This window comes from Salvelinus namaycush, chromosome 17 (assembly GCF_016432855.1).
Source record: "Salvelinus namaycush isolate Seneca chromosome 17, SaNama_1.0, whole genome shotgun sequence".
NCBI classification, from domain to species: domain Eukaryota; kingdom Metazoa; phylum Chordata; class Actinopteri; order Salmoniformes; family Salmonidae; genus Salvelinus; species Salvelinus namaycush.
The window spans coordinates 30,792,385-30,818,256 of record NC_052323.1 but is presented as its reverse complement, the minus strand read 5'-3'; the positions used below and the strand labels follow the sequence as shown (position 1 = coordinate 30,818,256).

Genomic DNA, 25,872 nt, shown 5'->3' with positions numbered 1-25,872 from the left:
ATCCGTTTTTAAAATGCCAGCTTTTGTGAAGTTTTTCATATCTAAGAGAGACATGTTCAGTTTAACTGAAATCAATTAGAGAAAGAGTTATTGCCGTAGTTTTAGTCACGGATTTTTGGACTACATTTCCCATCTCACACTCGGTGTTTCGCGTACGCAGGTTCACGAGCTCCTTATCGACCCCAACAGCAGCTGGGGCAGCCAACCACTTTGTTGAACGGGAACTCGTTAGAAAGAGACGATCGTGGAAAAATCGTTGGAAAAGTGTAAACAGACTAGAAAACAGCGGAATTAAACTGTTCTGAAGCATTGTTACTTTGTCACCCGAATAACGGAAACCGTCGTCGCTTTTCGCCGGTACCGAGGCATACACAAAACTTCCCAAAGAGGAATTCTCTCATTCAGGATGTCGGAGTGAAACAAAGAGGTGAGCGGCACATGCGATCATGGAAATGTCGCGAATTTAGAAGTTGATTAAATGTGTGTGTCAAGGATTTAATGCGGTCAATATTCACGTGCGATCTTTGTTAAGTTTGAGTTATAGGCCTATAAATAAAAGAGTATTAGAAACGAAAGACCGGTACACTTTTCTGTTAAAAAAACACTGTTGGAGAAACCGTCTCGTCTCGTGGTGTTGACACCGCTGAATGACAGTCTTGACAAATTTTCCCATTATCAACGTATTGTTTTCTTTTCTCCTAAGTAGATTTGTGACAAAGTAGTAATTTGTTGTTTGTTGTTAGGACTACAACAAAAAGTTACTTTGTTAACCTAGCGCTATAATTCCCATCCATTTCGTTTTTTTCCACTGCAGGGGGGCATTTAAATCACACCCACATGCACGGGGGAATGCAGTGCAGTACCATAGTCCAATATTGTACTAAAGGAGCCTAACGTTACTCCTTAGTCCAAGGACCTTACATACTCTGTTTAAAGGGCGAATTGGCTCTGACAGCCAAAACAGTTAACACTGCATCTAAACGTAAATCAATTGCGGTACGGTTCTAGAAACATAAATCCCTATACTTTAATATCACATCAAAATAATTTGACAAACGCTAAATACACACTTAGTGTACACAGTTTTTAACACAGTTGCAGCCAACAGTATTTTTCAGTGACAAGTTTGTGGCCCCTGTCTTCCGTTAACAAACAGGTTCGGAGATGCAGATAGCTATTTAGCACAGGTAGTCCACTCTGTCTTCCGTAAACAAGCGCTGTAACATGGAAATATGGCCGTGTGGGAACCCTAACCCTATAAAGGTGTATATCAATTTAACATTTAAAAAATGTATATATTTCTCGCAGATCTGAAAAAAATGATCCTTATGCTTCCAGAACCGTACAGCAAGCGAAGCGTGTTAATGTTCAGACGTCACGGCTTTTAACAACCCCCCCTTCCTGCATAATGGAACCGAGAGTCATGATCAAGGGCTATGCAGTCCCAGTGACATGTCTAAGCTTACAAAAGAGCAGCCGACTATTTTGAATAGTTTTCCAGAATTTTGCTTTGTAAACATTTCGGAAGGCTATATGGTGTGTTTTATTTGATCAAATGCTGATCTTTAACTGCAATTGATTCCTTAATGAATATCAAAGGCATGTCACCCCGCACAACCCACTCCCCTCTAGGATTTGATTTGTTATTACTTCATAGTGCAAGTTACATTGAAAAAATGAAATGTATTTTTTTCCTAGAAATCAACACATTTGTTGCTTTGCTGGAACTTCCTCTCTCTTATAAAAATAGATGTTTTAAGAGTTGTGATCAGACACCAACAACCATAACATGCGGCATACAGCCAGGATGTCTCTTGACTTAGCCCACATTGCTGTGTGTCTGCAGGGTTGAACTTCATCCTTGTGGCCTTCTCTGAATGGGAAAGATGGAAAGGGAATTACAATGGTGGAAAGGACAGCTAGCAGAGGATATCCATCAGTCCCTTCGCATCAAGGTAAGACCAGCCAGTCATAGAATCAGAATGAATAGACTATAGAATTTAGAATGAATAGAATTCTGAATTCCGATTCTATGAATCCAGTTCGCTGGGTCTCCTTGGTTCCACTTTCCTCTTATCATCGCCACATGTGATAAGAATCTCAACTGCATGTTGAAATAGGTATTATGGGGATGTTCTCAATGCCAGGGAGAAAGTTTTGAGTTTGGTGGCCTGCAGATCACCTGTGCTTAAATGCAGCTTAACCTAAACAAGACGGCAACTAATCTAGGTAGCCTAGCGGTTAAGAGCATTGGGCCAGTAACGGAAAGGTAGCTGGTTCGAATCCCTGAGCCGACCTTGTAAACCAAATCTGCCGGTGTGCTCTTTGTGCAAGGCACTTAACCATAATAGCTCATCTATGTCATTCTGGATAAGAGGTAAAATGTATGTTTTCTTGTTCACCTAGTGTTGTGCATTTATAAAAATAAAGATCCAAGCCATAAGTGCCTTGATAGCCACTTCTCAACTCATACATTTAGCTATATTACACTATACAGTGTAGTTAATGTTGGCAGATATAATTACATGACTGTCATCTATTTGGAAGTGATCTAATTTAGATTACATAGACGGGCTGAGGCTCATTAATTGGCTGATACAGTAATTAGGCAAACCTCCAGCATGATTATATTTTTTACTGTGTGTCCCTTTTAATGGCAGCATCTGTCACTGGACTGCAGTCTTCTTGTAGGGAGTAAGATTATCACAGCTAATTTGATTCTATGTAGGAGGGACAATATGAAGTAGGGGTTTGTGTGTGTGTCTACACGCATGTCACGTGTAGGGGGAGTATTTGGATAGTAGATGGCACTGTTGCAGGCAGCTGCCCCCGCTCTGTTACAATCGGGCAGTCTCATTACAAGTCATTCACTTAGCCTACCACAGTCATTTTATTTACTCATGTCTGACTCACTATGAGTTGGAAGTCTGTAACCAGGGTGTATGAAGTCTGTAACCAGGGGGTATGAAGTCTGTATCCAGGGGGTATGAAGTCTGTAACCAGGGGGTATGAAGTCTGTAACCAGGGGGTATGAAGTCTGTAACCAGGGGGTATGCCGTCTGTAACCAGGGGGTATGCCGTCTGTAACCAGGGGGTATGCCGTCTGTAACCAGGGGGTATGCCGTCTGTAACCAGGGGGTATGACGTCTGTAACCAGGGGGTATGACGTCTGTAACCAGGGGGTATGACGTCTGTAACCAGGGGGTATGACGTCTGTAACCAGGGGGTATGACGTCTGTAACCAGGGGGTATGACGTCTGTAACCCGGGGGTTTTGACGTCTGTAACCCGGGGGTTTTGACGTCTGTAACCCGGGGGTTTTGAAGTCTGTTACCAGGTGGTATGAAGTCTGTAACCAGGGGGTATGACGTCTGTAACCAGGGGGTATGTAGATTAGGGCCTCCCTTCTGATTTATTCTGACTCCCCCAACCCTTCAACCAATCAGCAGACCAAGGACAAAAAGTCTGTGTAAATAAGCAATTATGCTGATGTAACTTGTCCAGTGTCTTTGAAAGCCAAAACAACACCCCAGACATAAACCCTATTTCTAAATACTTGTAGCCCATCAGCAGGCTAGTCTGCTCCTCTCTGCATCCAGAGTCCCCTGCCTTCCACTGCGGTTCCCCACAATGCTCCTGAACCCCCAGACAGACAGATGGACCAGAGGCAAGGCACGCAGTGAGGGGGGCGGAGAAGAGAGAAGAACTCAAGGCGGGGGTGGTGTTTTACGGGGGTTTCTGTGTCTAACACTTTTTAATGTTTTGTCCTTCAGATTCCTTTAGCTGCCTATCACCTTAGTGATCACCATTGTTTCTGTATCGCCTACATAGAACAAACTCAACAGATAATTGATGAAACTCACAGATTAAATATGTGTGAGGCACACGTGTGCCATAGATTGTGGTCCTCGGTACGTTGGTCATGCTGACAGACGCTACGGCGTCAGTGTCCAGTAAAGATTAGGTTTACGGGTGGGGTAGTGTTTGTTGTTTGGACAACCCTTAGGGAAGGGAAGTAGGCTCTCTGTCTCTGAAGTAGACAACAATAGTAACCTGTATTTTTAGTATGGGTGGATGTTTTTCGTGTGCCTTTAACAGCAAACCACAATCTGGTACAGCACTACGTAAAAAGATTAATCCATCCCTTATTTAATATGATATTAAATAAATCCACATTATAAAGCCCTTGTTTGTTTTGTTTTTTTAGATCAAATATCCATCTATGTGTGGTATGAAGAAGAAACAACGCTTTTATTGAAAAACCAAAGCAACTCTAATTTTCTAAGCCTGTATTAGGATAGAGACAGACTCATAAAGCATTAAAGACAGTACATTGCGGAAGAAGAAGTTTGTTTTTAGCTCTACCCTTGTCAAATGCATCTTTAAGCAGAAGGCTCACGCGACACTCCTCTATTCCCCTATGCTACAGTATATGGTTGACTAGGAGGACACTGGGTGCGTCCTTGGGGTGTGTTAAAAAAAAGAAAAAAAAAGAAAGGAACCCTGTTCACAAAATAGTGCACTACTTTTGACCAGAGCCCGATTCCCTATATAGTGCACTACTTTTGACCAGAGCCCTGTAGTTCAATAGTAATGTCTTCTCTTCTAATTTTGTCCTTTGAAACACCAGCTGCTAATTGAACATGAATGGGAGATGTGCTAGGGGTTTAACATAACCCCTACTGCTGAACCCCCATGCCTCCTTACCACCCCTCCCCTTACCCACCATGGGGAACCCTGTCTCCACAGGGACATTCCGGTTTCACGTCTGTACAACATTATCGGAATCCATGCTCCATGACTGTTTTGATCACGTGGATTGGAATATGTTGGGAATAACATCAATAAACATGCCAACTTAGTCACCGGATTCATGATTTAAAAAAAATATATTATGTGATACCAATGGTGTCTTCCAAAATGTACCCAAATCGAAAACTATGGATTGATGGCAGCCTTGTCGGGAAACTGAAGGAGAGAGATGCTGCTTATGAACACGGCAAGGTGATCAGGGGACAATTGTATGGTTAATTAAACAGTACAAATACGACCTACACAGATCGATCAAGATGACGAGACACAAGTATAGAGACAAAGTGGAGGAGCAATTCAGCGGGTTGGACACAAGGTGCATGTGAAATGGTCAAACTACACGGACACCACGGTGAAAATGACAGCGACTCTTTAACCTCAGGAGGCTGAAGAAAATCAGCCTGTCCCCTGTCCTCCGTGTTCTACAGGAGCACCATCAAGAGCATACTGTCTGGCTGCATCACGTTCTACAGCAGCACCATCAAGAGCATACTGTCTGGCTGCATCACGTTCTACAGGAGCACCATCAAGAGCATACTGTCTGGCTGCATCACGTTCTACAGGAGCACCATCAAGAGCATACTGTCTGGCTGCATCACGTTCTACAGGAGCACCATCAAGAGCATACTGTCTGGCTGCATCACGTTCTACAGGAGCACCATCAAGAGCATACTGTCTGGCTGCATCACGTTCTACAGGAGCACCATCAAGAGCATACTGTCTGGCTGCATCACGTTCTACAGCAGCACCATCAAGAGCATACTGTCTGGCTGCATCACGTTCTACAGGAGCACCATCAAGAGCATACTGTCTGGCTGCATCACGTTCTACAGGAGCACCATCAAGAGCATACTGTCTGGCTGCATCACATGTTCTACAGGAGCACCATCAAGAGCATACTGTCTGGCTGCATCACGTTCTACAGGAGCACCATCAAGAGCATACTGTCTGGCTGCATCACATGTTCTACAGGAGCACCATCAAGAGCATACCGTCTGGCTGCATCACATGTTCTACAGGAGCACCATCAAGAGCATACTGTCTGGCTGCATCACATGTTCTACAGGAGCACCATCAAGAGCATACTGTCTGGCTGCATCACGTTCTATAGGAGCACCATCAAGAGCATACTGTCTGGCTGCATCACGTTCTACAGGAGCACCATCGAGCATACTGTCTGGCTGCATCACAGCCTGGTACGGCAACTCCACCGCCGCTGACCGCAAGGCACTACAAAGGGTGGTACGCTCAGCTGAACGCACCATTGGGTGCACACTGCCGCAGGAAGGCCGTGAAGATCATCAGGGACACCAGCCCCCCGAGCCACAGCCTGTTCCCCCCGCTTCCATCACTCAGACACGGGCAGTATGGGAGTATCATAGAGAAAACTGACTGGCCAATAGCTTCTACCCCCCAGACCATTAGGCTTCTGAATAGCCACCACCAGTCAGCTACCCCCCCCCCCCCCCCCCCTCCCGCTCTGCTCCCCCAACAGGCTTCTACCCTGCCCCCACCGCAATGGACATTTATCATGCTGAATAGCCACCACTACTTCTTACAGCCACCACTACTTCCTGTCCCCCTCCCCATGGGGATCCCTGTCCCCTATATTAATGTTATAACCCATATTAATGTATTGGAACATGTGTTAGAACCTCTGTTAGGACCTATATTCATGTGTTAGAACCCATATTAATGTGTTAGAACCCATATTAATGTGTTAGAACCTATATTACGTTAGAACCTGTATTAATGTGTTGGAACCTGTGTTAGAACCTATATTAATGTGTTAGAACCTATATTAATGTGTTAGAACCTCTATTAGTGTGTTAGAACCTCTATTAGTGTGTTAGAACCTTTTAGAACCCATATTAATGTGTTAGGTTCTAACATTAATATAGGTTCTAACACAGGTTCTAACATTAATATAGGTTCTGTGTTAGAACCTCTGTTAGAACCTATATGAATGTTAGAACCTGTGTTAGAACCCATATTGTGTTAGAACCTGTGTTAGAACCCATATTAATGTCTTAGAACCTATATTAATTCTCTCTCCACCTTGTTTCTCTTCCCTCTACCTTCTCCTCCTCTCCTTCCTTTTCTCTCCATCTTCCTTATCCTCTCCCTCTAGGAGTTGAAGCTGCCTGTGTACCGGGCCCACTCCCCTCAGATAGGGATGCGTCGGTACTTTGCGGACCTGCTGGCCATACTGTCGAACCGCTACCAGCTGTGTCCTACAGCCAGACACCTGTCTGTCTACCTACTGGACCTGTTCATGGACCACTACGATGTAGCCGTCAAACAGCTCTACGTCATCGCTCTGTCCTGCCTGCTCCTTGCCAGTAAGTACCATGAGTCTTTACAGAATAATGCTCTGTCAGTTTCCTTCAGCTGACAGTGGAATTCAAGTCAAATCTAATGTTATTGGTCACATACACATGTTTAGCAGATGTTATTGCGGGTGTCGTGAAATGGTTGTGTGCCTAGCTCCAATAGTGCAGTAGTATCTAACAATACACACAAATCTAAAAGTAAAAGAATGGAATTAATAAATATATAAATATTAGGACGAACAATGTCGGAGTGGCATTGACTAAAATACAGTAGAATAGAATACAGTATATACATATGAAATGAGTAAAGCAATTTGTAAACTAATATGTGACAAGTGTTCCGTTATTAAAGTGGCCAGTAATTCCATGTCTGTATATAGGGCAGCAGCCTCTAAGGTGCAGGGTTGAGGTACCAGGTGGTGGCTATTTAACAGTCTGATGGCCTTGAGATAGAAGCTGTTTATCAGTCTCTCGGTCCCAGCTTTGATGCACCTGTACTGACCTTGCCTTCTGGATGATAGAGGGGTGAACAGGCAGTGGCTCTGGTGGTTGTTGTCCTTGATGATCTTCTTGGCCTTCCTGTGACATCGGGTGCTATAGGTGTCCTAGAGGGAAAGTAGTTTGCCCCCGGTGATGCGTTGTGCAGACTGCACCACCCTTTGGAGATCCCTGTGGTTGTGGGCGGTGCAGTTGCCCTACCAAGCGGTGATACAGCCCGACAAGATGCTCTCAATTGTGCTCTCAGTCTGTGAAACAAAGTATGTTACTGTCCCTGATGTCTCTCTGGAAGGAGATCCTCGCGCTGAGCCTTTGTCTACTTTATTGTCCAGAGACTGAACATTAGCGGGTAATATACTTGGAAGTGGAGGATGGTGTGCACACTTCCTGAGTTGGACTAGAAGTCCACTCCGAATACCTCTTCTTCTCCGGCGGCGTCTTAGAGCAGCCTCTGGGATGAGTTCAATTGCCCTGGGTGTGTACGAACAAAGGATCCAATTCAGAAAAGTCGTAATGCTGGTGACTGACCGCTGCTCTGATATCCAAAAGATATTTCCTGCTCTATGTAATAACGCAAAAAAAACATTCTGGCCTGAGAAATAACAGACAAAACAACGAAATACTGCAAAGTTGCTTAGGATCTAGAAGCGGAGCTGCCATGTCTGTCAGCGCCATCTTGTTCTCGCAGCACATTTCTTAAACTGTTGAATGGTTATATGAAGTTATAACACACTCTGTTCCCATCCAGTACCTTCAGTGATCATTTACTCCAGGTTCCAGACGATGGATGGCTGGAAAACCCTATATCATTTGTGGTGCTGTGCCTTTTCACATTGTTTAGCTAGAAGCCCAGTCTGTCTGTGACTTGGTGAGGATTAGCCTACACCTGTGTCGGTACGTCTTCATGCACATAGCTTTGATCCTACCTTTGATAACGTGTCTGGGGGGGTTTTGTCTTTAGTCGTTCCTGATGGTACCCGTCTAAATGAATGTCCTACGCAGCAAAGCATATGAAACCCACTAGAGCAGGAATAACGACATAAAGGAACCTTGGACCTGGGCTTTGTCAGATAGCTGATTGTGATCTTGGAGTCAGATTATATACCATGATCTAGGCTTCTACTGCTGTTACTATGTGTAGGAGTAGTTGCTGTAAGTGGGTCTGTGTGTGTGTGTGTGTGTGTGGTGATTAACGGTTAGCCTGTGAGTCTGTACATTAACACAGCTCACAGAGCATCATGGGTAATTACACTAATGATGCCATCAAACTGTGAGTCTGGGACGGGGCCCGCTCACTGGGGAGACGTGTGTGTGTGAGGCTTCGGGGAGCTCGTAGAGTTTACTGGAAGACTAAATGAAAAGATGAAAATATATCGACCAAAAATCCTGTTAGAGGATTCTCTTACTAGACGAATGAATGGAATCTTTTGATTGCTTCTTTCAGTGAGAGAACAGAGTCGGACTCTAGGGATCAGCTCTGTGTGATTGATGAAGGCTTGAAAGGGCTGTTTGATTCAAGGTTGTCCTGATTGAGTTTGCTGTTTAATCTCCTGAGGTGCTGGAATCTGGCCTAATTAATTAACTCAACTTCTCTGACTGGTTGGTTGTTCAGTACTCCGGTCCTGCTGGGTTTCAGGTCTGATGCCAGCTTTGCTCTGGGCTCGTTCTGTGTGTCCCAAATGGCACCCTATTCCCTATGTAATGCACTACTTTTGACCTGTGTCCTATGGGCCCTAGTCCAAAATAGTGCACTATATAGGGAATAGGGTTGTTGTTTGGTACATAGTCTTTTGAAAGGAACACATTGTCTTTGTTAAAATTCCACGGGCTTCTGCGCTAGGTTAATTAATCACACTCTCCATTGTACCTCTCAACAGTCAGCACTTAATCCTGTTAGCCTATTGGAAGTATTTCTCCATCTCTCTATCGCTCTCTGGTCTCTCTCCTCCACCTCTCTCTCTCCCTGTGTTTGAACGATGTGTGTGTTTTCATAGACATTCACAGAAAGCAAGGTAAAGAAAATTGTGGTTCCATGGTATTTGTGTGTGTGTGTGGTTTGTATTTGTCCGTGTTCCATTTGCGAGAGGAAGGAAATGGAATGTCCCAACTTCTTCTTCCCAGTCACAACCACAGGGTCAGGAGACCTATTGTATAAAGTCCTTCTGCGCATTTAACATCCTTTCATCAAAGCCTTTTTCCTAAAGGAATTCTTACCCTTCGAATTGTCGGATCATTTCAATGGTGCTCGTAGATGCCAAAAGTCTAGACACCCCATTGGCCCCAGTCAAAAGTAGTGAACTATTTGGTGTTCACATCAACCAACAAACTATCAGCCTGATCACCAACAACAATGAGAGAGCTTATAGGTGGTGTGGTGCCAGGACAACAACCTCTCCCTCAATGTGAGCAAGACAAAAGAGCTGATCATGGACTACAGGAAGAGGAGGGCCGAACAGACCCCGTTAACATTGATGGGGCTGTAGTGGAGGGGGTCGAGAGTTTTTCAAGTTCCTTGGTGTCCACATCACCAACAAACTATCATGGTCCAAACACATCAAGACACACCTCAGGGGACTGAAAAGATTTGGCATGGGTCCCCGGATCCTCAAAGTTCCACAGCTGCACCATCGTGAGGATCCTGACCGGTTGCATCACCGCCTGGTATGGCAACTGCTCGGCTGTAAGGCGCTACAGAGGTTAATGCATACATCACTGGGGCCAATTATCCTGCCATCCAGGAGCTAGATACCAGGCGGTATCAGAGGAAGGCCCCAAAAAGTTGTCAAAGACTCAAGTCATAGACTGTTCTCTTTGCTACCGCACGGCAAGCGGTATCGGAGCACAAAGTCTAGGTCCAGAAGACTCCTTAACAGCTTCTACCCCCAAGCCTGCTCAACAATTAATCAATTGGCCACCTGGACTATTTGCATCGACCCCCCCCCCCCCCATGCACAGTTGCCCAGTGACTTCCAACATGACTCTTCTTGGCATCCCTCTCTTCTGTCCCTGAAGTCAGACCGCTCTGCTCTGCATAGCAGCTATTTGTTCTCACTAATGAAATCATAGACTTGTGACTTGCTCTCACACACACACACACACACACACAATTCAAGGGCTTTATTGACATGGGAAACATTGCCAAAGCAAGTGAAATAATTAAATAAAGATTACACTCACAAAAGTTCTAGTACAAAAGGGAAAATAAATAACCCTAAATATGGGTTGTATTTACAATGGTGTTTGTTCTTCACTGGTTGCCCTTTCCTTGTTGCAACAGGTCACAAATCGTGCTGCTGTGATGGCACACTGGTATTTCACCCAATAAATATGGGAGTTTATCAAAATTGGATTTGTTTTTGAATTATTTGTGGGTCTGTGTAATCTGAGGGAAATATGTGTCTCTAATATGGTCATACATTTGTCAGGAGGTTAGGAAGTGCAGCTCAGTTTCCACCTCATTTTGTGGGCAGTGTGCACATAGCCTGTCTTCTCTTGTGAGCCAGGTCTGCCTACAGCGGCCTTTCTCAGTAGCAAGGCTATACTCACTGAGTCTGTACGTAGTCAAAGCTTTCCTTCATTTTGGGTCAGTCACAGTGGTCAGGTATTCTGCCACTGTGTACTCTCTGTTTAGGGCCGAATAGCATTCTAGTTTGCTCTTTTTTTGTTCATTCTTTCCAATGTGTCAAGTAATTTATCTTTTTGTTTTCTCATGATTTGTTTGGGTCTAATTTATGTTTCTGTCCTGGGGCTCTGTGGGGTTTGTTTGTTTGTTGATGGCATAGAGGACCCTCCTTGCCTTGTCTCTCAGATCGTTCACAGCTTTGTGGAAGTTACCTGTGGCGCTGAAGTTTAGGCCGAAGTATGTATAGTTTTTTTTGTGTGCTCTAGGGCAACGGTGTCTAGATGGAATTTGTGGTCCTGGCAACTGGACCTTTTTTGTCTCTCTCTCTGCAGTCAGTGAGTTTGGCTATTTGTATTTATTTTTTCACAGTGTAGTGGCATCTACATTTTAAACACTGTTGCCTGATGAGATCAGAAGTGGTGTCTTTCCAATAGATATACAGCACTATGTTCATGCATTCTCAATGAGGTCAGATCATGTTGTATTGTAATATCTCTGTCTGTTCCCTCTCAATGAGGTCAGATCATGTTGTATTGTAATATCTCTGTCTGTTCCCTCTCAATGAGGTCAGATGGCAGTTGACAGTTAGTTCTAAGCTGTGTATTATTCAGGATGTCTCCCATGCTGCTGTCCTGCTACATGGAGCCTAGTAGCTGTAACCCTGTAGTATGCTGCTGGTGCATTGGTTGAATGGGTTCAGTGGGTGGGTTTGAATGTTTTCTAATGGTTGTCTGGATGGTGTGTGTGTGTGTGTGTGCCGGCTGTGGATGACCTGCAATAAGTTGGCTAACGGTTTGTGTTACAGAGAAGGGGGTTTAAAAAGAGCAGCTACACCCCATCCAACCCACACACACTGCAGCAGGCCTGCCTGGGGGCACGAGGGTTGGGAGGGACTGTGTGTGTGTGTGGAGGGAGAGGGCCACCTGCCATATGCTCCCTGAGTCAGGCCCAAACAAAAGCCCGTCAACAGGAGCAGCCGGCCAGCCAGCCCTGGCCCAGGGTGGGGGAGGGGTGCAGCGACATGGGGGTGGAGGTTGTCGTGTGTTTTGTCTGTGCAATTGTGTACTTATGTGACTGGCTGCAAGCGAGGTTGACATGTAGAGGCTTCTACTTAGTATCTTATCTGACTAGAACTCCATTCAGATGGCCTTATCCTCCACCATAGCCTCTCTGCTAGGAGTGTTTCAGATGGCTTTATCCTCCACCATAGCCTCTCTGCTAGGAGTGTTTCAGATGGCTTTATCCTCCACCATAGCCTCTCTGCTAGGAGTGTTTCAGATGGCTTTATCCCCCACCATAGCCTCTCTGCTAGGAGTGTTTCAGATGGCCTTATCCTCCACCGTAGCCTCTCTGCTAGGAGTGTTTCAGATGGCTTTATCCTCCACCATAGCCTCTCTGCTAGGAGTGTTTCAGATGGCCTTATCCTCCACCATAGCCTCTCTGCTAGGAGTGTTTCAGATGGCTTTATCCTCCACCGTAGCCTCTCTGCTAGGAGTGTTTCAGATGGCTTTATCCTCCACCATAGCCTCTCTGCTAGGAGTGTTTCAGATGGCCTTATCCTCCACCATAGCCTCTCTGCTAGGAGTGTTTCAGATGGCTTTATCCTCCACCATAGCCTCTCTGCTAGGAGTGTTTCAGATGGCTTTATCCACCACCGTAGCCTCTCTGCTAGGAGTGTTTCAGATGGCTTTATCCTCCACCGTAGCCTCTCTGCTAGGAGTGTTTCAGATGGCCTTATCCTCCACCATAGCCTCTCTGCTAGGAGTGTTTCAGATGGCCTTATCCTCCACCATAGCCTCTCTGCTAGGAGTGTTTCAGATGGCTTTATCCTCCACCGTAGCCTCTCTGCTAGGAGTGTTTCAGATGGCTTTATCCTCCACCATAGCCTCTCTGCTAGGAGTGTTTCAGATGGCTTTATCCTCCACCATAGCCTCTCTGCTAGGAGTGTTTCAGATGGCTTTATCCTCCACCATAGCCTCTCTGCTAGGAGTGTTTCAGATGGCCTTATCCTCCACCGTAGCCTCTCTGCTAGGAGTGTTTCAGATGGCCTTATCCTCCACCATAGCCTCTCTGCTAGGAGTGTTTCAGATGGCTTTATCCTCCACCGTAGCCTCTCTGCTAGGAGTGTTTCAGATGGCCTTATCCTCCACCGTAGCCTCTCTGCTAGGAGTGTTTCAGATGGCCTTATCCTCCACCGTAGCCTCTCTGCTAGGAGTGTTTCAGATGGCTTTATCCTCCACCGTAGCCTCTCTGCTAGGAGTGTTTCAGATGGCCTTATCCTCCACCATAGCCTCTCTGCTAGGAGTGTTTCAGATGGCCTTATCCTCCACCATAGCCTCTCTGCTAGGAGTGTTTCAGATGGCTTTATCCTCCACCGTAGCCTCTCTACTAGGAGTGTTTCAGATGGCTTTATCCTCCACCGTAGCCTCTCTGCTAGGAGTGTTTCAGATGGCTTTATCCTCCACCGTAGCCTCTCTGCTAGGAGTGTTTCAGATGGCTTTATCCTCCACCGTAGCCTCTCTACTAGGAGTGTTTCAGATGGCTTTATCCTCCACCATAGCCTCTCTGCTAGGAGTGTTTCAGATGGCTTTATCCTCCACCGTAGCCTCTCTGCTAGGAGTGTTTCAGATGGCCTTATCCTCCACCGTAGCCTCACTACTAGGAGTGTTTCAGATGGCCTTATCCTCCACCGTAGCCTCACTACTAGGAGTGTTTCAGATGGCTTTATCCTCCACCATAGCCTCTCTGCTAGGAGTGTTTCAGATGGCTTTATCCTCCACCGTAGCCTCACTACTAGGAGTGTTTCAGATGGCCTTATCCTCCACCGTAGCCTCTCTACTAGGAGTGTTTCAGATGGCCTTATCCTCCACCGTAGCCTCTCTGCTAGGAGTGTTTCAGATGGCTTTATCCTCCACCGTAGCCTCTCTGCTAGGAGTGTTTCAGATGGCTTTATCCCCCACCATAGCCTCTCTGCTAGGAGTGTTTCAGATGGCCTTATCCTCCACCGTAGCCTCTCTGCTAGGAGTGTTTCAGATGGCTTTATCCTCCACCGTAGCCTCTCTGCTAGGAGTGTTTCAGATGGCCTTATCCTCCACCGTAGCCTCTCTGCTAGGAGTGTTTCAGATGGCCTTATCCTCCACCATAGCCTCACTGCTAGGAGTGTTTCAGATGGCCTTATCCTCCACCGTAGCCTCTCTGCTAGGAGTGTTTCAGATGGCCTTATCCTCCACCATAGCCTCTCTGCTAGGAGTGTTTCAGATGGCCTTATCCTCCACCGTAGCCTCTCTGCTAGGAGTGTTTCAGATGGCCTTATCCTCCACCGTAGCCTCTCTGCTAGGAGTGTTTCAGATGGCTTTATCCTCCACCATAGCCTCTCTGCTAGGAGTGTTTCAGATGGCCTTATCCTCCACCGTAGCCTCTCTGCTAGGAGTGTTTCAGATGGCCTTATCCTCCACCGTAGCCTCTCTGCTAGGAGTGTTTCAGATGGCTTTATCCTCCACCATAGCCTCTCTGCTAGGAGTGTTTCAGATGGCCTTATCCTCCACCGTAGCCTCTCTGCTAGGAGTGTTTCAGATGGCCTTATCCTCCACCGTAGCCTCTCTGCTAGGAGTGTTTCAGATGGCTTTATCCTCCACCATAGCCTCTCTGCTAGGAGTGTTTGATGGCCTTATCCTCCACCATAGCCTCTCTGCTAGGAGTGTTTCAGATGGCCTTATCCTCCACCGTAGCCTCTCTGCTAGGAGTGTTTCAGATGGCCTTATCCTCCACCGTAGCCTCACTACTAGGAGTGTTTCAGATGGCCTTATCCTCCACCGTAGCCTCACTACTAGGAGTGTTTCAGATGGCCTTATCCCCCACCATAGCCTCTCTACTAGGAGTGTTTCAGATGGCCTTATCCTCCACCGTAGCCTCTCTGCTAGGAGTGTTTCAGATGGCTTTATCCTCCACCGTAGCCTCTCTGCTAGGAGTGTTTCAGATGGCCTTATCCCCCACCATAGCCTCTCTGCTAGGAGTGTTTCAGATGGCCTTATCCTCCACCGTAGCCTCACTACTAGGAGTGTTTCAGATGGCCTTATCCCCCACCATAGCCTCTCTACTAGGAGTGTTTCAGATGGCCTTATCCTCCACCGTAGCCTCTCTGCTAGGAGTGTTTCAGATGGCCTTATCCTCCACCATAGCCTCTCTGCTAGGAGTGTTTCAGATGGCTTTATCCTCCACCATAGCCTCTCTGCTAGGAGTGTTTCAGATGGCTTTATCCCCCACCATAGCCTCACTGCTAGGAGTGTTTCAGATGGCCTTATCCTCCACCATAGCCTCTCTGCTAGGAGTGTTTCAGATGGCTTTATCCTCCACCATAGCCTCTCTGCTAGGAGTGTTTCAGATGGCTTTATCCCCCACCATAGCCTCACTGCTAGGAGTGTTTTAGATGGCTTTATCCCCCACCATAGCCTCTCTACTAGGAGTGTTTCAGATGGCCTTATCCTCCACCGTAGCCTCTCTGCTAGGAGTGTTTCAGATGGCCTTATCCTCCACCATAGCCTCTCTGCTAGGAGTGTTTCAGATGGCTTTATCCTCCACCATAGCCTCTCTGCTAGGAGTGTTTCAGATGGCTTTATCCTCCACCGTAGCCTCTCTGCTAGGAGTGTTTCAGATGGCCTTATCCTCCACCGTAGCCTCTCTGCTAGGAGTGTTTCAGATGGCTTTATCCTCCACCATAGCCTCTCTGCTAGGAGTGTTTCAGATGGCTTTATCCTCCACCATAGCCTCTCTACTAGGAGTGTTTCAGATGGCTTTATCCTCCACCGTAGCCTCTCTGCTAGGAGTGTTTCAGATGGCTTTATCCTCCACCGTAGCCTCTCTGCTAGGAGTGTTTCAGATGGCCTTATCCTCCACCATAGCCTCTCTGCTAGGAGTGTTTCAGATGGCTTTATCCTCCACCATAGCCTCTCTACTAGGAGTGTTTCAGATGGCCTTATCCTCCACCGTAGCCTCTCTACTAGGAGTGTTTCAGATGGCTTTATCCTCCACCGTAGCCTCTCTGCTAGGAGTGTTTCAGATGGCTTTATCCTCCACCATAGCCTCTCTGCTAGGAGTGTTTCAGATGGCCTTATCCTCCACCGTAGCCTCTCTGCTAGGAGTGTTTCAGATGGCTTTATCCTCCACCATAGCCTCTCTACTAGGAGTGTTTCAGATGGCCTTATCCTCCACCGTAGCCTCTCTACTAGGAGTGTTTCAGATGGCTTTATCCCCCACCATAGCCTCTCTACTAGGAGTGTTTCAGATGGCTTTATCCTCCACCATAGCCTCTCTACTAGGAGTGTTTCAGATGGCCTTATCCTCCACCGTAGCCTCTCTGCTAGGAGTGTTCCAGATGGCTTTATCCTCCACCGTAGCCTCTCTGCTAGGAGTGTTTTAGATGGCTTTATCCCCCACCATAGCCTCTCTGCTAGGAGTGTTTCAGATGGCCTTATCCTCCACCGTAGCCTCTCTGCTAGGAGTGTTCCAGATGGCTTTATCCTCCACCATAGCCTCTCTGCTAGGAGTGTTTTAGATGGCTTTATCCCCCACCATAGCCTCTCTGCTAGGAGTGTTTCAGATGGCCTTATCCTCCACCGTAGCCTCTCTGCTAGGAGTGTTTCAGATGGCTTTATCCCCCACCATAGCCTCTCTGCTAGGAGTGTTTCAGATGGCCTTATCCTCCACCATAGCCTCTCTGCTAGGAGTGTTTCAGATGGCTTTATCCTCCACCGTAGCCTCTCTGCTAGGAGTGTTTCAGATGGCCTTATCCTCCACCATAGCCTCTCTGCTAGGAGTGTTTCAGATGGCTTTATCCTCCACCATAGCCTCTCTGCTAGGAGTGTTTCAGATGGCCTTATCCTCCACCATAGCCTCTCTGCTAGGAGTGTTTCAGATGGCCTTATCCTCCACCGTAGCCTCTCTGCTAGGAGTGTTTCAGATGGCCTTATCCTCCACCGTAGCCTCTCTGCTAGGAGTGTTTCAGATGGCTTTATCCTCCACCATAGCCTCTCTGCTAGGAGTGTTTCAGATGGCTTTATCCTCCACCATAGCCTCTCTGCTAGGAGTGTTTCAGATGGCTTTATCCTCCACCGTAGCCTCTCTGCTAGGAGTGTTTCAGATGGCCTTATCCTCCACCGTAGCCTCACTGCTAGGAGTGTTTCCTCTGAGTCTCATTCACCTCGTCAGGGCCCAGGCAGAGACTGGGCTGGGGCCCCTAAAGCACCTCTACCCCCCCCCCCCCCCCCCCCCTTCCACCTCCACCCCTGGGGGTGCAGAAACGAGCTGAGCGGTGCTTCAAAGAGATGCCGACCGCTGATGTTTAACAGGGAGGAATTGGAAGGGGGGCATGCAGAACGGGACATGTTTGAATTGAACCTCTCGATATGTAGATTAATAGGGGACTCCCGCAGTTTCTCCTCCCCTCTCTTTCTGTCTGTCTCTCTGATGCTTGATTGTAATTATGAGAATTAATCTGTGGTCTGATAATTAATGGAATTATGAGTTGACGGTAAAATGGCTGTGATCTACGACAGTGATTTCTTCAATGCTGCTTTTTTTCCCTTCCCAAGAAATGTAGGCTAGTTTTATTATTTAATGTCATTAGATTTTGATTTAATGCCATTGATGTATTATTTAAGGACTTTGTTCTGGTTCTATAGAGGTCTTTTGTTTCTTACACAAATACCAGGCTTGGACTGAAATGTCATGATGCCATTTGTTATTGATTAGTGTTTCACTTTGAGGGGGGGGGGGGGGGGGGGGGGCTATGATTGCCAGAGGCAAAGTATGAAGGGGGGGTCACCATTTCCCCCACAACCCCTCCCTTCTTCCCCTCTTCCTCGCCACAAAAGTGTTCCAGACCCCTAGGCCTTGGACAGGAGATCAGAGGGCCGAGGATTCTTCCTGGTCACACAAGCGTTAGGCACTTGAGGTCAGAGGTCAGTATGCGTCTACATTGTGTTAACCGGCAGAGCCTATAGGACGAACACACTCATTGGGGGGGGGGTTGTGGTGGAGCTGTGACCAATTTCATCTGAATGAAAGACGAGCCGGCAAATTAGAGGGAGGGGGAGGGAGAGATGGACTTCAGAAACATTTAGTTGTGTTACAGTCTGAATTTAAAATGTGTTCAATCGCAGTTTCTTGTCACTGGCCTACACACAATACCCCATAAGTGGAGTTATGTTTATCAACATTTTTACAAACTAGCAAATGAAAAGCTGAAATGTCTTGAGTCAATAAGTATTCAACCCCTTTGTTATGGCAAGCCTAAATAAGTTCAGGAGTAAACAGGTGGTTAACAAGTTGCATGCATTCACTCTGTGCGCAATAATAGTGTTTAACAAAGACAATGTTGAACCCCACACACACACAATTATCTGTAAGGTCCCTCAGTCGAGCAGGGATTTAAAACACATTCAATCACAAAAACCAGGGAGATTTTCCAATGCCTCGCAAAGAAGGGAACCTATTGGTAGATGGGTAAAAAATATAAAGCAGACCTTGTATATCCCTTTGATCATGGTGAAGCTATTAATTACACTTTGGATGATGTATCAATACACCCAGTCGCTACAAAGATACAGGTGTCCTTCCTAACTCAGTTACCGGAGAGGAAGGAAACCGCTCAGGGATTTCACCAGGAGGCCAATATTGACTTTACAACAGATACAGAGTTTAATGGTTGTGATAGGAGAACACTGAGTATGGATCAACAACATAGTCATTACTCTACAATACTAACCTAAATGACAGAGTGAAAAGAAGGAAACCTGTACAGAATAAAACCTATTCCAGAACATGCATCCTGTTTGCAACAAGGTACTGAAGTAATACTGCAAAAAAAATTGGAAACGCAATTAGATTTTTGGCCTGAATACAAAGTGTTATGGGTATGCTTGTAGGACTGGGGAGTTTTTCAGGATAAGTAAAGAAACAAAATGGAGCTAAGCACAGGCCAAATCCTAGAGGAAAACCTAGTTGTCTGCTTACCACCAGACACTGGGAGATGAATTCATCTTTCAGCAGGACAATAACCTAAAACACAAGGCCACACAAGGGGGGGGGGGGGGGGGGGGGGTATTCATGGCCATTTTATGGCTGTGGACAGACTAGACAGACAGACTAGACTACTGGCCTATAGGATATGAGTGTGAATGGGAAAGTGTAGCCTGAGACTGGGTCTAGGCTGGAGTGGGCCGGCCCTATGCTAAAGCAACTGGAGTAGTGGGTGGGAGTGAACAGAACAGCAGTAACTGTTTCCTGTTCTGGTTATGAGACTCCATTACAGCCTATGTGTTAACTGCCTCCTGAGGCCTGCTATATCCTGCTGGGGTGATTGGCTGAGGCCTGCTATATCCTGCTGGGGTGATTGGCTGCTGGCTGGGCTCTCTCCTACGGGGTTAATGGCAGGCTGCGGCATCAGCAGTAACAATCACACTTGAAAGAGCCCATATTTATATATATATATATATTACACACACACACACACACACACACATTGGTTCAGCTGGTCTTAAGACGACTAGGAAGGGAATTATAAAGGGGGGTTAATGGGGAAAGAGGGAGAGGAGGGTGGGAATTAGAGGGGGTGGAGAGGGGGGGGTGGCAGATGTTTTACGTGCTCCTAACCAACTATGCTGAACTGCACTGTTGGTTAAGGTCTTGTAAAGTAAGCATTTCACGGTAAGGTCTACACTTGTTGTATTCGGCGCATGTGACTAAAGTTTGATTTGAAAGAGGGGGGGGGGTAAATGGAGAGTGATGAAATTGCAACATAGTGTGGGAAAGAGTGCGAGGCAAGGAAAAACCAAGGAGTAGTGCGGTGGAGGGGGGGCAGACGTAGCCAGGCAGGCCTGTTCAGATGGTCCTCACACCAACTACATCAAACCTCCCTTCCCTCCAACTCTCCTGTCTTTGTTGCCATGACGTTAGTGCTGTGATCCGTGGTATGTTGACAAGGCTTGTCCATAGACTGTTAATCCAAGCTGTTGGGTTTTAGGACTTCAATAATACGGTAGTTGTGACAGGCACGTTCCTTCCCAACACTGTGTGTGAGATAAGATGTGAATGTAACCTAGTCCATTCTTTGTTTTTGAACAATGTTCTGTTGTGTGTCTGTACCTAGTACTCTACACATGGGTCTTGTACACATTTCCTGAACATACATGTATCTTCTGTAGATAGTCGGCCTGTTAACCTTATCTCCCTCATATCAGTTCTCTGTGCCATGAGGGTGCCATGAGGGTGCCATGAGGGTGCCATGAGGGTGCCACGTGTGCCCATGTCAGCGCCTTTCCTGCTGAAACAGGTTTATAGGAGAACCGAGAGGCTTAAGAGGTGTTTTTAGGGAAAAGTGCCCGAGTACCCGGACTCCTCACTCCTTCTCACTCTCTTTCCTCCTCACTCCTTCTCACTCTCTTTCTTCCCCCCTTCTCACCCTCTTTCTTCCCCCCTCACTCCTTCTCACTCTCTTTCCTCCCCCCTCACTCCTTCTCACTCTCTTTCCTCCCCCCTCCTCACTCCTTCTCAGCATCCCGGAGTCACTTCTTCACTGTTGACGTTGAGACTGGTGTTTTGCTGGTACTATTTAATGAAGACTGGGGTTTTTTGCGGGTACTGTAATGTACTCAGACCCCTTGAAAAAGTCAAGGGGTCTGAGTACTTACCGATGGCACTATCTACCTCAGTTACCTCGTACCCCTGCACATCAACTCTGTACTGGTTATTGTTACTCATTGTGTATTTATTATTACTTTTCTATTATTTTTCTATTTTTATTTCTCTCTGCATTGGTGGGAAGGGTTGGTAAGTAAGCATTTCACGGTTTAGTCTACACTGAAGCATGTGACAAATACAAAGTAGTGTTTTTTTAGGAAAGGTTTTTGTGTAGGCTACCTTCTAAAACTCTCTCTGCCCTGTAGGTAAGTTTGAGGAGAGGGAGGATCGTGTACCTAAGTTGGAGCAGCTCAACTCCCTGGGCTTCATGTGTTCTCTGAGCCTTGTTCTCAACAAGAGAGACCTCATCAAGATGGAGCTGCTGCTGTTGGAGACGTTCAGCTGGAACTTGTGTATGCCCACCCCGGCCCACTTCATAGACTACTACCTCCAGGCCTCGGTGCAGGAGGGAGACCTGTACAACGGCTGGCCTCTCTCCTCCCTCTCCAAGACCAAAACCTTTATGGAAAAGTACACACACTACTTCCTGGAGGTGTCACTGCAAGGTGAGAGGTGACGAGGTGGATGGAGGGATGGAAGGAGAGGTGATGGGCGGGGTGAAGGAATCAGAGCACAGGAGAAAGGTTAAAGGTTAAAGCGAGACAGAGGGATGGAAGGGAGAAAAATAGAGGGACGGTTATGAAATATATGTAGACTCATGTGCTTGTCACAAACTAACAGTCTGATTGGCTGTGTTCCTCTAGACCACTACTAACAGTCTGATTGGCTGTGTTCCTCTAGGCCACTACTAACAGTCTGATTGGCTGTGTTCCTCTAGACCACTACTAACAGTCTGATTGGCTGTGTTCCTCTAGGCCACTACTAACAGTCTGATTGGCTGTGTTCCTCTAGACCACTACTAACAGTCTGATTGGCTGTGTTCCTCTAGACCACTACTAACGGTCTGATTGGCTGTGTTCCTCTAGACCACTACTAACGGTCTGATTGGCTGTGTTCCTCTAGACCACTACTAACGGTTTGATTGGCTGTGTTCCTCTAGACCACTACTAACGGTCTGATTGGCTGTGTTCCTCTAGACCACTACTAACGGTCTGATTGGCTGTGTTCCTCTAGACCACTACTAACGGTCTGATTGGCTGTGTTCCTCTAGACCACTACTAACGGTCTGATTGGCTGTGTTCCTCTAGACCACTACTAACGGTCTGATTGGCTGTGTTCCTCTAGACCACTACTAACGGTCTGATTGGCTGTGTTCCTCTAGACCACTACTAACGGTCTGATTGGCTGTGTTCCTCTAGACCATGCGTTCCTGAGTTTCCGGCCGTCTCAGGTGGCAGCAGCATGCGTAGCGGCGTCTCGTATCTGTCTCCAGATTTCTCCGAGCTGGACCACGTCTCTACACCTACTGACTGGATACACCTGGGACCACCTCACACACTGCATCAAACTCATGCTGCTGTAAGTCTCTCACACACACACACACACACCTGGGTCCACCTCACACACCTGGGTCCACCTCACACACCTGGGTCCACCTCACACACCTGGGTCCACCTCACACACCTGGGGCCACCTCACACACCTGGGGCCACCTCACCTCACATTAAGTCTCTGTCATACAGGACAGACACACCTGAGACCAGTTGAATGCTTGTATGCAAAGACCTGATCATATCCATTTGACCGAGCCGATCTCCATGTTAATTCTCTCATTGCTCATGTAGGTTAACTGTAAACACATGACAATCCACTGTCACCGTCCTCAGATGATAACACACGTCTTGTTCTACCTCCCTGTATGTCTCTCCTCCACAGTGCCCATGACAACGATGTGAAGGAGGCCAACAAACCCAAATCCACCCCTCCATTGTCTTGCTCCTCCTCTCTCCAGTCCCACCCTCCTCCCTCCCACCTCTCCCCGGTCCAGAGACCAGCTACCTCCTCCAATCCCCAGCAACTCCTCTTCCAGCCTGGCCCAGTGGGCTTCCCTCACCTCTCCCAGCACTCCCCCTCCCTGTCCCAGCTCCACGCGCTAGCTGACTCCCAGGCTTTGGGGCCTGCTGTGGTCAACATGTCCCAGGACATCCTCCAAAGCCACAGGATGGGGCTGCTCACTGGGGCCAACACCATGACCTCCACAGCAGGGACCTTCCCCTCCTATCCTAGCCTGACTTCGGGGCTGCAGCCTGGGGCTCGGGTGGCACCGCTGGCCTTGCAGGGCCCCATCTCCATGCAGGTAGCCTTGGCTGCGGAGCCGCGACACTGCCTCAGCATGGCCTACAGCGGAGGGTACCTGGGGGGCGTGGGCCCCCACCACACCTTCACGTCAGCGGGCTGCTTCGATAGGTGACGCCAGGAGACGGAGGAGAGAATGAACAGCAAACCGCCCCGAGCCAGGGACAGGGAGCGCTCCAATCCTCTTCCCTCACTACTTCCTCCTCCTCTCCGCTCCCTGGCAGACCTCCTCTCCATCTCCGTCAGCACCCCGTCCCCCTCCTCGGCCGCCCCCCGCCCTGCGCCCCCCACCCTCAGACAGAGACGGCGAGAAAGACGGCTAAAACACAAGCAAAGGTCAAAGGGCACCGATGACCCCGTAGAGGTCATCACACTGACATGACACCTGATGTCACTGCGACGTCACTGACTGATGTTGAACGCTGTGTTCCGATCACGTCACCGGAACATGATTCCAAGGCAATAGCATTAACCCACTGTAGAATGGTCACAGTATGTCCCTGGTTAAGATGCTGTTATCACTGTGAACCAGAGGCTATGCAGCATGATTCCTCCTCAGTGCCTCCTGTGTTTCGACCAGAGTGATGTCTGTCTGTGAATTCAGATGAAGATGAAGTGCTGCTGGGTCTCTCACTGTAATCCAAAAATATCAACTCAACTGAAGACGAGAAATAGGCCAGTAAAGTGACATATTGAGCTGCTGACTTGGGAACAGTGGTATGAAGTGTTATAAGTAGACATACCAGTGAATTGAAGAGGCTGTGTCACTTGCTATGTCAGCCTTATATCACTCTTATGCCAGTGAATAAAGGGATTATGTCACTCGTCACTAAGTGCTCCAGGGACATTCTGAGAATTCCTACCCAAAATCCTCTCTGGCTGGGGAGGGGAGGCCACAGAGTTCATTGTTCTGTCACAGCAGGGGAAATCCATAGTTTTAACATAGCTGTCATGTTTTGGCTTTCTCTTCTTTCATCCTTCTCCCTTCCTCCCTCCTTGTCACCTCTCCTTACAGCATTTAGTCTCCCTTCCTCCCTCCTTGTCACCTCTCCTTACAGGCTTTATTCTCCCTTCCTCCCTCCTTGTCACCTCTCCTTACAGCCACCAAGTCTCGTAATGAGGGTTAAAAAGTGAAGCTTTGTTTCCCACGTCCCTCCACTCAGACTTCAAGTGGAAGTGAACTGACATGGAATGCTCATGATAAAGGAGACTTGGAAACATAGAAATAGAATGATTGGCATTCTAATTCTATGCTTAGAACTTTGTTGAAGTAGACAATGAAATGCTGCTGCCTTCTATTAGAAGTGATGGTTCTGTGTGAGCTGAAGACTTGTTTCCATGAACCACAGCGTATATCAGGGACTTGATTTAACGGATTACTTGAATACGATGCCATTGAAACGTGCCGTAGCTTTTTATTTATATTGACACATTTATTCGTTATTGCTTTATTTTGTATTCTTTGGTTAAGTAAGTTTAGTTTGAGTTATTTTTATACCAGCGTGTAAACAGCCTATAAACATTGTTCATTTGTAATGTTTTTTTCTGTGCCCTTGTATAACTGTATATTCAGGCTCAGGTTAGGCTGAGCATATCCAATCAGCCGTCTCCTTATTGCTGAGGTTACCCGATCAGCTGTCTTCTTACTGTGTCCTAATGAGTGTGTTTTAAGTAGATATTAGCATGGCACCCAGGAGGGTTTCTCACTTATCTACCTCTCTGAGGAAGAGGACCTGCATTTTTAAATGACATACTAAGCTATATAAACAAACACTAAGTTTGCATCCTGGTAGAATCCGTGACCTTGCAGACGATGAAACACCCATCTGCAGCTTGTCATTACTAATTGCTTCCCACATTTCCAGCACTGCATTTCCCAAACTTCTACTTCCTGTTGGAACGTAAACACATCCAGATTCCCCTTCTGGGTCTCGCTGGTTACCGTGGCGATGGCCAAAAAAATCTAAATCGGGCTCACTCAGAAGGAGAGTTAGTTGGAACGTTATAGAATGTTTAGATAGAAATGTGCTATTTAGATCAGCTATGGGTATCTGTTGTGTAGAGCAGGGAATAATGGAAGCTCTATAAATCACATTTCTATCTGCAACGGTGTAAACTTCTGGTCCTATTCTCTGTCCGTATGCTTTTGAATGTGTATGTTTTTACTATGGTTGTACCTTGTCCCCAGCAGTTTTCAGACTTGAACTATGCTGATACTACTAAGGCTGTGTTCTGGTTCTTAGAACATTTTCTATATAGGTTTTTATGTTCTGATTCTCAATGTTCTAAGCTTAGATATCAGAGATTTATTTAATTGAACGCTGTATGAAGCTTGCTTAAGCAAGTTATCTGTCAAGCATCTGAAATGTGTCTAAACCTTTTTATAGCATGAACATACCTTACTGTAGTCTAGATAGTAATTTACTAGAAATAGAATGAAGGGCTTACTAGAGAACTGTATGTTGTTACTAGCAACCAAATATCTTTCTGCCTGATCTCTTCTGAACTATGTCAATCTACCCAGACCCACTCACTGTACGGCCATCACTACTTTTTATAGACAAAGGGATTCTGCCTTTTTTGTTAACTACAGTTTGTTATTTTACATTCCTATTATTTTAAGTGTATTTTATTTACTCCTGTTCTTCCTGTGTTTAATAAAGATGGATGCAGTCGG

The 25,872-nt window shown here is 46.7% G+C and overlaps 1 protein-coding gene across 1 annotated transcript; it reads left to right on the top strand.

Moving 5' to 3' along the window:
* Positions 1–204: 204 nt before the first annotated feature.
* LOC120062525 (cyclin-J-like) lies at positions 205–25,872 on the top strand. Its single transcript, XM_039012565.1, has 6 exons — positions 205–427; positions 1,847–1,955; positions 6,943–7,153; positions 21,206–21,505; positions 22,259–22,418; positions 22,776–25,872. Exons 2-6 carry the CDS (start codon positions 1,878–1,880, stop codon positions 23,308–23,310), a joined length of 1,284 nt encoding a protein of 427 aa, XP_038868493.1. The 5' UTR covers positions 205–427; positions 1,847–1,877; the 3' UTR covers positions 23,311–25,872.

Excerpts from the sequence above, each read along its gene's own strand:
- LOC120062525 (XM_039012565.1), top strand. The coding sequence starts at position 1,878 with ATGGGAAAGATGGAAAGGGAATTACAATGGTGGAAAGGACAGCTAGCA. Across the intron at positions 1,956-6,942 it reads ATCAGTCCCTTCGCATCAAG|GAGTTGAAGCTGCCTGTGTA; the intron begins GTAAGACCAGCC and ends CTCTCCCTCTAG. Across the intron at positions 7,154-21,205 it reads GTCCTGCCTGCTCCTTGCCA|GTAAGTTTGAGGAGAGGGAG; the intron begins GTAAGTACCATG and ends TCTGCCCTGTAG.